Source organism: Nicotiana sylvestris, chromosome 7 (assembly GCF_000393655.2).
Source record: "Nicotiana sylvestris chromosome 7, ASM39365v2, whole genome shotgun sequence".
NCBI lineage: Eukaryota > Viridiplantae > Streptophyta > Magnoliopsida > Solanales > Solanaceae > Nicotiana > Nicotiana sylvestris.
In genome coordinates this window covers 12,508,104-12,518,838 of record NC_091063.1, presented here as the reverse complement: position 1 = coordinate 12,518,838, position 10,735 = coordinate 12,508,104, and the positions used below count along the sequence as shown (strand labels likewise).

The 10,735-nt window shown below is 38.4% G+C and overlaps 1 protein-coding gene across 1 annotated transcript; it reads right to left on the bottom strand.

The window, feature by feature from the left end:
* Window positions 1-267: 267 nt before the first annotated feature.
* On the bottom strand, window positions 268-9,667 carry LOC104210470 (protein PAT1 homolog 1-like). The gene is made up of 5 exons (XM_009759375.2): window positions 9,276-9,667; window positions 8,996-9,150; window positions 8,006-8,062; window positions 7,135-7,210; window positions 268-3,133 (listed from the first exon to the last, which is right to left on the bottom strand). Exons 1-5 carry the CDS (start codon window positions 9,334-9,336, stop codon window positions 1,038-1,040), a joined length of 2,445 nt encoding a protein of 814 aa, XP_009757677.1. The 5' UTR covers window positions 9,337-9,667; the 3' UTR covers window positions 268-1,037.
* Window positions 9,668-10,735: the final 1,068 nt, after the last annotated feature.

Genomic DNA, 10,735 nt, shown 5'->3' with positions numbered 1-10,735 from the left:
TTATCAACAGGAACTGCTTTGACATGTATCTACTTTGCAACAATAACAACAACAAACCCAATATAATCCCACAAGTGAGATCTGGGGAGGGTAATGACATATATCTACTTTAACTAGAGAAAAATCAGCATTTGCATCTATTATCAACAGAAACTGCTACACTCTTCCTAGCTACTGAACGGGCAATAGCATCATCATACACAAACACAGCAGAGAAAGGGCGCCCGTGTTGATGCACCACAGGCTGCCCTTCTAGCAGTGCAACAATAAAGACAAAGCAGTATTGTATACACAATGTGATCAACAGTAGTTCACCTCTATGCCACCCCCATATACTTCAATTTACAATAGGGATGACATTTCAGAGCAACATTATAAACAATTCGGGGGAAGGTAATTGAGTAATTGTCAATGAACAGGAACATCTACTTAATACAGATTTAATCAATAAAAGTTTCAGTTCTAGCAAATGTCTCCAACTGAAACTACAGGGGAGAATCCTGTTCTCTTACTAGCCATCAAAGTTTACGTCTTTTTACCTTGTTGAAAGAAACGAGGGGAAACACCAAAGTCCAAGAGTTGCCAAAAGTCTCCATAAACCACCTGACATTCTACCTTTCCAGCCTTTATCCCAGTTAACCAAAAGAGCATAAAAATAAGCTCTCTAGACGAAGAAACTTAAAAGAACAATTAATACATGCTTCACCTTTGCACATAATACACAGCTAGTAAGACAAAAGAAGGAAAAAGTTAAAAGAAACCCCACCTACTAATTCAATAACGAACAAGGAAAGCTGAAAAAAGAAAGTGAACGAGAAGAGAAAAAGAAACCGGGAAAGGAAGGTGGGACATAAGAAAAAAGAAAACACAAGATGGAGGAGGAAGAGGAACTCCAGGCATTAAAGCGATGCCTAATATATATGCATACCCTTGCTTCCAGCCTTCTATTTCTTCTGGATCAGAATACCATGTTTCTGGCAAAAAGCATCTAGACGACCACCCTGAGAGTTACGAATGTACAACTGTATTTGCTTATCTTAGCAGCTTACGGATTCGGGATTTATTTGTTCACTACTTCCACCATGAGCATTAAATCCAGTAACAGGCATGGACCGCTGAGCAAAATTGAACAGCAGCTTCCTCTGCTGCTCATTCGTGTGCGGAAGACCTGCACGTAGAAGCTCGACAGGCATTTCTCTACTTACGGCTCTTGCAGCCTCTGAACCAATCATCTCTGTGTTTGACGGAGTCTGTGCATGTATTGATTGCATTATACTGTCATACTTACTCAGACAATACTTGGTAAGTAGACCAAAGAAGGCATCAAAAGACGCCTGCCAAAGGGCAGGATTAGGCATGCTGAAGCTGCCACCAACCTGAGGATCTGTTAACAGATAAGTTGCCCTATCAAGAACAGACTTTAGAATAACAGTGGCTCCATCTCCAGCAGGGCTTCCAAGTGGGCGGAGAGGAGGCTGCTCTGACGAACAAACAATAGCAGCTAGACAAGCACTTAGCGAATTGAGGTCCATGCCACTGACGCATGCAGAGACTGTTTTTGCAAGATTAGTAATGGTCTCTGCTGCTTCCACATCATGTGGAAGGCCACCAAACAAGACCCTTAAATGTCTAAAAATTGCCATGCAAACTATTCTGGCAAGCTCACCTCCAGGAATAAGAAGCTGAAGGTACCTTGATATGAGCTTTCGGCCTTTAGGAAGAGATACCAACCATAAAAATACAATGTCATCTTTAGCGGTAAGCCCTACAGAACTGCTACTTTTTCCAAGGGGGTCAACGAGCTGAAGCGAGGTTGCCATGCCTTCTAACAGGATTTGCCGTTTCCGCCTGAGTTGACCACCACCATCCTGGGGCTGAGCAAACAGAAGTAGCCGGTCAATGTCATCGACCTCAAGCAGAAGATAGAAACCATCTTCTACAGTAATTCTAGCTGCAAATGTTGGTTCCTGCTCCAAAGGTTTCTCAGATATCTTCTGTTCACCACTGCCATCATTAGAAACAAGGCCTGGTGGATCAGATTCAAGAAGAGGACGAGGCCTGCGGATAGAAGAAAATGAAACCCGCCCCTGAGCATCAACATGAAGATGAGGCTGTGTTTCTGTGCTATTGCGCGACCGTGAAGATTGCTCCTTGTTTGGACAGAACCGTCGCATTGATCTTGACTCAGCTGCTTTCTTTGCAAGCCGAGCTTGGTGATAATAATCGTCTACATATGGATCATTCCGATGTGTTGCAGAATGCTGCATTTTCAGAATGCTCTCTATTTCATCACCAGTCATGTACTTAGATCTGAACTGTGACACATTACTCTCCCTTCTGTGGTTACTACCGTCAGTAACTTGTTTGGATGAATACTCACTCTGTCTACCTTTATGTGATGACTTAGATCTTGGATTTCTGAAATCCGCCAATCCATATTTGCTCAGATGCAATGGTGAAGGGCAGGAATTAAATAATTGAGATTGTAGTGCTGAAAAATGACCTAAAGACGGCTGGACTGCAAGATGCAGTCTCTGCTGCTGCAGAGGGGACATTATCTGAGGGGATAATAGCCCGTTTTGATGAGGAAACTGATGTGGTAAGATACTGTTTAAGAGACTAGAATGGTCCCCATGGATGAGTCCTGCATGGCTGGTCCACTGATTTTGCAGCCGGTTATTAAGTGAAAGGCCAGTGGTGTTCAACTGTGACATGTTTCCACCATAATGGAGCCCATGAGAAAAGCTTGCCAAATGCATATTAGAGTTTGACAAAGAAGAGAGATTAGCAGTGAAATAGGGAGACTGAGGTCCAGCAGCAAGAGATGATATGTTTTGCGGACGTAAATGGCTGCAAGGTGAGGATTGTTGAGACTGGCCATCTGGAGGAGGAAAAGAACTGAACGATGACTTCGGTACTAAAATGGGTTCACTTAAGAAGTGCTGAAGTTGTTGGGGTTGCTCAGGGTATGAGGATGTTCTATACAATGGTTTTGACTCTGCAAGATGCACAGCAGAGAGATGTGGCTGTGAAGACCATCTTTTGCTTTCCTGGTAACATTCACTGTCAGACAAATTCTGATCAAACCAATCAGGAAAATCTGCCTCCTTTGTCCATTCAGCGGCAGATGAACCTGCAAATAACTTTCATCAATCAAAAAGACACGCATGGCAAGCCATCACAAGAATGACAATCATGAACCAGAGACGTAAAAAGCAAAAAGCGAGAATACCATTAAAGTCTACTGAGGCTTTAAGTGCAAAGCGCAATTAAAGTGTGGGGTTTGGTGAAAATAAGCTAATGAAGCAAAGTTTAAAATTAAAAAATAACGCAAAAAAAATGTAAATATAAATGCAAACAATAATTCTTTTGGAAAAAAAGAGAGGTAAAAGCTATAATTAAGTTCAAAAACCATTTTAAATTTCTAATTTAGCTGAAAAGATGTTAAATTCTTAGTGGCAAGTCTAATACTAAATTTCAATTTTCTTAATCCTAATTCCTATATTTCAACGGGACGGGGAGATTGACGAGGATGTTACACACCGTATAGGGGTGGGATGGATGAAATGGAGGTTAGCATCTAGCGTCTCGTGTGACAAGAATGTGCCACCAAAACTTAAAGGTAAGTTCTATAGAGTGGTGGTTAGACTGGCCATGTTGTATAGGGCAGAGTGTTGGCCGGTCAAGAACTCCCATATGCAGAAGATGAAAGCAGCAGAAATGAGGATGTTGAGATGGATGGGCGGACATACTAAGTTGGATAAGATTAAGAATGTAGATACTCGTGTGAAGGTGGGTGTGGCCTACATGGAGGACAAGATGGGGAAGTGAGGCTTAGATGGTTCGAGCATGCTTAGATGGTTCGAGCATGTGTAAAGGCGAAGCCTAAATATCCCAACAAGGAGGTGTGCGGGGTTGTCTTTGGCGGGTAAAAGAAGAGGTAGAGGGCGGCCTAAGAAGTATAGGCAAGAGGTGATAAGGCAGGACATGGCGGAACTTCAGCTTACCAAGGGCATGGCCCTTGATAGGAATGTATGGAGGTCGAGAATTAGGGTTGAAAGCTAGTAGGTAGTTGAGCGTTTTTCTATTCCGTACCGGGTGTAGGACTAGTCCGATAGCGTCTTACCGTAGATTGCTAGTACTACATGTTATTTTCCGCTACGGTTTCCTAGTATCTTGTCATTGTTACTACTTGTTGCTATTGTTTTCTTCCATCTATTTTTCTGGCTCTTAGGCTGCTCGTACTATCTTTATGTTTCTGACCTTTGTTGTTGTTACTGCTTGTTTCAATTGTTTCTTTTCATCTTCTTGAGCAGGGAGTCTATCGGAAAAAGCCTCTCTATCCCAAGGTAGGGGTCAAGTCTGCGTACACACTACCCTCCCCAGACTCCACTTGTGGGACTCTACTAGGTTGTTATTGTTGTTGTTATCTAATAGATGAAAAGTTCAGTCATGATGTTCTATTAACAATTAATGTATCACTTTGTCAACTATCTTTATATGTCTAGTATTATGCTCTTAAAGACAGTGACCATCAGTACAAAGGTGCGCCCTTATCACCTTGGCACCTAAACCAAAGCGCCAAATAAGTGAGGGGAAGCGCACAACTTGAGCTTCAGAGCTTAAGCGTGCGTTAAGTTATCCTTTATTAACACTATTATGAACAGAATATTTAATCTAGTGAACATTCCGAAGAGATAGTGATAACCAAAAGAATCTTCACATACACAGATCTCTTAAAGCTGCCCTCTAATAGCATGCAATTCGATAGGTGCATTGTATGTGTGATATATCATTGTTTCAATACACAAGATATGGATAAAAGGAGAAACGGTGGCCTCAAGAACATGGAAGATGTAGGAGCTGAAGTCAAGCGCGAGTCAACAGCTCCTTTGAACCCCACAAACCAATCAAATCAAACAATTAAATTGGTAAAGATTCTTTTGAAAAATAATTAGTAATTGGTAAAGAAGAAACTACAGGTTCGCCCAGCTCAGATGCTGCTAGATCACATAATGTATAGCAATCCAACATAAAATAACCAACAAGACAGAAGGGAAAAGATACTTTATGCCTTATGGTCAATTTCTTTACAGAATTGGGTTTAGCTGGACAGCCAGTGAAGAATGGCGATAATTCTTTCTTTCCCTTTTTTTCGGATATGGTAAATCCTTAACCCCCCCCCCCCAACCCCCAAAATAGACCCCTTCCTAGAGGTCAATAGTGACCCTTCCCCACTTTGCTCCCTTAGAGACTCGAATTCACAACCTCTTGGTCGGAGGTGGAGTTGTCTTGCCACAACTGCTACTCACTTGTCAAAGAACAACAACAATTTTCCACTCTAAAACCTAAATGTTGTGTCGCATGTATCTTTCCGCAGGTAATTATGCCAAATAAGCCTCTCTAAAAATGACCTTTTAGGGAACAACAATGTTATAAATAGGGCTCGCCTCAGCGCACATAGCGTGAGGCGAGGCGAGGCAGTATCGCTACAGGGCAACTGTTGCGTTGCGTTTCAAAATAGCGGTCGCTTCAGGGTGTGTTGCGTGAGGCGACACTGTAGCGAGTAGCGACTGTAGCGTCGCTATTTTAAAAAAAGAAGGGCAAAACTTAAAATAACAGGTCGCGATTAGGGCTTGAGTTCAGAGCTTCTTCAACTTCGAACAAAAAACAACAAGAAAAGGTCGGAACTGCGATTAGGGCTCGAACAAAACAACTTCTTCAACTTCTTCATCTCAAAGCTTGAGGTTTCTTCCAAGTGTCATCTTCTTCTTCATCAAGCTTCTGTCATTGAAAGACCAGGTATGAGCTCTGAGTTTCCTTACTTTCTTCTTCTTTCTTCTTTCTTCTTTCTTCTTCTTCCTTTTTCTTTTTTCCTCTGTTTTTTGACGAAAAGAGCAGAAACAGACGTCTGTTTTTGTGCTCTAATTTTCGAGCAAAACACAGAGGTTCTTCACTTCCTCTTTCTTCTTCTCTTAATTTTTTTTTTGACTCTGTTTTGGCAAAATATAAAGGCTGCTTTGAGGCCCTTTTTATCAGAAACAGAGGCTGCTTTGAGGCCCTTTTTTTCAGAAACAGAGGCTGTTTTGAGGCCCTTTTTTTGGTTCTGTTTGCCTTTTTTCAATTATTAACTTATAGTCTTACATAGTAGAATTATAGTCTTATATATGTATATAATATTTTACGTTTTTGTATAAATTGTCGCTTCACATCAAAAAGGCGAGCGCTTCGCTGCGCGCCTCTCGTCTCAGTGAAGCGGGCCTTCGTCGCTATTTGTCGCCGCACACTATCCAAAACACTGGGAAACAACAACATACCCAATGTAATCCAACAAGTGGGATCTAGGAAGGGTAGTTACAGTATAGGTATTGGACAGCAACAACGTAGAGAAAAGGACACAAAGTTGAAATGTGGCATTGAGGAAAAACGGATCAATATTGAAAGAACTTCCACAAGTAAACACACTCATCAATGCAATACAGAGACATCTTCTGCTTTTTCAATTGGAGTATCCAACTCCCATTTGGCAGACAAGGGGAAAGATTGTGATGGTCATGCTTGCTTTGCCAGAGATCAAGTCAAGCTGGCAGCATGCATGTCCTCAAATCAGCCATGTCTATGCATTTACTGTAGTACCATGGCCCAATAAGTTCTGTCTCACGGCAATGGCAAGTAAATTTCCCCAACACTATTATGAGGAAAATATACATTGTTCCTTCAGCAGTAACATTCTCCTACATATTTGATTTGACTTCCCAATTCAATTCACAAACTCAAGTTGATTTACCTCTTTGAATTTGAGGCATTGTTGAATGTCAGGAGAATTATTTAAGTTATATGTTGAATGGGCTAAATTTATTTTATATGCTAAGGTTAAGCATATAGAATATTCTTAAAGATTGTATCCATAATCAGGAATTCTGATAATTCGGAACGCCGTAACTAGGAATCCAGAAAGGTAAATTTCTTTTTACCATGTAACACAAACTCCTAAAAAAGAAATCTCCTATGTTTTGTCCACAACTTAATCCAATATGGATTCTCTTTTCACATATATGTACCCAAAAATCCCAAAATGGATTCAGCAAATAAAATTAAAACTTTTAGGAATGATGAATCAATGCCTGCACTTACTTTCCCTGGAAAAAGATCCTGATCCACGGTCGCCAATAACTCCAGGATGCCTAGGCCCAGTGACATTTCTGTTCAACTAGAAGAGACAAATGAAAAGCATTCACGTAAGTCTCAAGAAAGAACATCTCAATATCCTTACTTATCAGGAAAAAAAAAAGGGAGCATCTCAATACCAACCATTCTCTTTGATTGAGTACAAGTAAGTTGTTATGGTATTATTTTAATTAGTGATGATCAAGAATTATATTGCATTTAACTGCATAATATAAAGGATAAAAAAGTAAATCCAAAGCAGCAAGCCCATGTAACATCAGGATCTGTTGTCTCTTACAAGAGTTACAAATCAAAAGAATTAATTATATTGAGTTACTGTTTCATTCATATAAACCCGGAAGGTACCAATACCATAAAAGCACATTTAGAGAATACAGCTGAACAGACATACTACAGAAATCACAGAATGTTGTGAAAGCATTCATATAGAATACTCTTAAAAGTCCCAGGTGTTACTCCTTAAGAAAAACAAACTATCTCTAGTAAATGGGGAGACAGAGAGAACTAGTACTAAGCACCTCCTGAAATTACAGAAAATATCTCGAAGTATTTACAAAGAGATGCTGGCATAAAGTTTAGAACCCCTAGTTCCAGGAGCCTTTGATGGAAGACAATAAAAGTTAGTAAAAAATTTCATCTATTAGGAATCTCGCTGCAAAAAATCTCCCCACTTTGTAGAATGAAAATAAACAGACCCATACAGCTAGGAAGATAGAAAATTAGAGAACGTTATAAACATCCAACCCTAAACATAAGAAATACTATGAAGGTAATAGAGAATCATAACCATCACTCAAACTAGTGCAGCATGGCTGACCTTTGAAAATGTAGTTGCTAGATCATCTAAGTCAGATAAAGACCCCAAAGCTGATCCCTGGAAACAAAAGCATTGAATTAATTAGTGGTAGCAAACTATATTACAAAACTCTACAATTTATCAGCAACTTGCCAAGCTAATAAGCACAGTATCATATTCAAAAGAGCACGTACAAGTTCACAAGACAGTATCAAATCAAGGTAATAGGCACAGTAGGGTAAGTTCTGGGATGCGGAACTGCAGTATTTTCATATTATTGTATTGACTCCCCAGTGGAAAGATGTGCCAAGCTCGTTTCTTAATTGATTGAAAGGCAAATGTGCTAAGCACAATTACACCTAGTAAAAAATAAGGATTGTAAAGTGCAAAAAATGTTTGACTAGCACCTAGGAGTAGTTAAGAAAATATTACTGGCTACTCTCTCGCCATTTACACGACCCACAAATTACTGTTTTATGAAAAATAATAGCTCCTGTGTTTGTACTATTTGCATTATCTTCTGGATGCCAGCAATACAACACCTTACTTCATCACAAATAACAACTCCTATGTGTTATAGCCAAACAGACGATATAATGGATTTTCACATGTCAAATCTTTCTAATCACAAGATCAACAATTAGGTAGAAAGACTCAATCTTTTAGCGTATAAGTTAAATCTCTTTCATATTTTCCTTTCTCAAGTTGATAACACATAACTCACCATATATTAGAAAGAGGGTCCATATCCTACCACAATTGTAAAACATATATTTCATCTGTTTCAATTTATGTGACACTAATTCCTTTAGTCTGTCCCAAAAAATAATGATATCTTTCTATATTTAGAAACAATATAATTTTAAACTTCCCATTTTCCCCCAATGACGCGATTTATAGCCAAAATATGTGGAGCTTGTTTTCGACCACAAGTTCCAAAAGATTTTTTTTTCTTAAACTCCATATCCAGTCAAACACCGAAACATAAATTGGGACAGAGGGAGTATGTACCTCATCTTTCTCAAACAAATGGTATTCCGGTAACTCGTCATCACCAAATCCACCTCCCAACAAAGGAACACCATTATTTTCATCCTCTTCTAAATCCCTCAATTCAACTTCTTCCCCAAAAAAGGCATACTGTGATGCATCAAACAGCGCACCCTCTGTATCAAATAGAAAAGAAAAAAAAGAAAACCAATAATCAGGAAAGAAAAAAAAAACTGATAGAAGTAATAAGTAGATTTGCACAAAATTAGAACCAGAGAGATAAAAGTAAAATCAATTCAACCTGATATAGAGCTGGAGGAGCTAGCCAAGTTGCTGAAATCATTACTATCGAATTTCTCCATTAATTACAGCAAAAATCTCAAACTGAAGAATTGGAAAGTATACTAAACCTAACCATACATACACACATAGAGAAAAAACGATTAAAATATGAACATTCCACCGAATCAACAAAGAGAACTGAGCTTTTATAGGGTTTTCAATATGTGAAGAGAAGAGCACATAGCGTAAATATACGTATATCTAACTATTATAGGTGTGTTGTTTGTGAGTGTAAGTAATAGATGAAGTAGTAGGTTTTTCGAGGAATCGAAGAGGAAGAAAAAAGGGGAGAGGGGGTCAAATTTTTGTTTTGTTTTGCTCCCCTGAAAAAGCGAGAGTGGATGCTGATATCACATACTATAAAAGAACACCTAGCCCCATGAAGGATTTTAGGTTTGTTTTTGAGTTGTGACTAGTAGTAGAAAATAAATAAATAAATACTTATTCACACCTAAATTAAATTAATTTATTAACTAACAATACAAGTAGTAGGGGTGTTCATGATTCGGTTTGGATCGATTTTTTCCTAAAAAACAAACAAATCAAGTAAATCGGTTTTTCAAATATTAGAAGCAAACAAAACCAATTAAGTCGGTTTTTTCTCGATTCGATTTATGTCGGTTTCCGGTTATTTGTCGGTTTTTTTCTTAAATATAAGATATACATTACCAAACACATATTTCGGGACCACATTTTTAACGCAACACTATCAAATCAATTGCCCTTTGAGAAATCTATTATTTACCAAGATATATTGATGATAATTGAATCAAATAGTGATGAATAATTTAAGGACTCAATTAAAAATATATTATTTTTAACAAGAAATAGATTCTTACACTTAACAAAAAAAAACTACCGATCAAACTAGAATGTAAAGGTAAAGAACTATACTAAAAGTGCAAACGATTAACATTCTATAAAATTTTTGAAACTTTGTATAAAAGTATACATATATACAGGTGTAATTCTAAATTTAAAATAGTTACTCCTATATTCGATTTGGTTCGGTTTTTTATATTAAAACCAAAACCAAACCAAATTTGATCGGCTTTTAAATTTCAAAACAAAACCAAACCAAACCAAAAAGTATCGGTTTTTTTGGTCGGTTTAGTTTGGTTTTTCGGATTTTTATGAACACCCCTAAATACAAGTTTAAGTTAGTTTTTTGATTATTATGAAGGGGAGCCAGCAACACTAAAATTATTTTCGTGTGACCTATAGGAGGGGCATAGCTAGCCTATCGAGTACGCATTCTGCTGAACCTAGTCGTTTTGGTCCAATCCATGTATTTGTCTTAAAAAAATCCATTGAATATGTACAAATTATTAATTTAGAACCCAGTAACTTAAAATGACTAGAACTCTAAACTCAAGTTTCAAATAGTGGCTCCGCCTCTGCCTATAGGTCACGAGTTTA

What these genes read in the sequence shown, in the direction of transcription:
- LOC104210470 (XM_009759375.2), bottom strand. Translation starts at nt 9,336, where the DNA reads ATGGAGAAATTCGATAGTAATGATTTCAGCAACTTGGCTAGCTCCTCC. An exon ending in ATTTGTTTGAGAAAGATGAG is followed by an intron (nt 8,063 to 8,995) that starts GTACATACTCCC and finishes TTTTGTTTCCAG; the next exon opens with GGATCAGCTTTGGGGTCTTT. An exon ending in AGGATCTTTTTCCAGGGAAA is followed by an intron (nt 3,134 to 7,134) that starts GTAAGTGCAGGC and finishes AGTTATTTGCAG; the next exon opens with GTTCATCTGCCGCTGAATGG.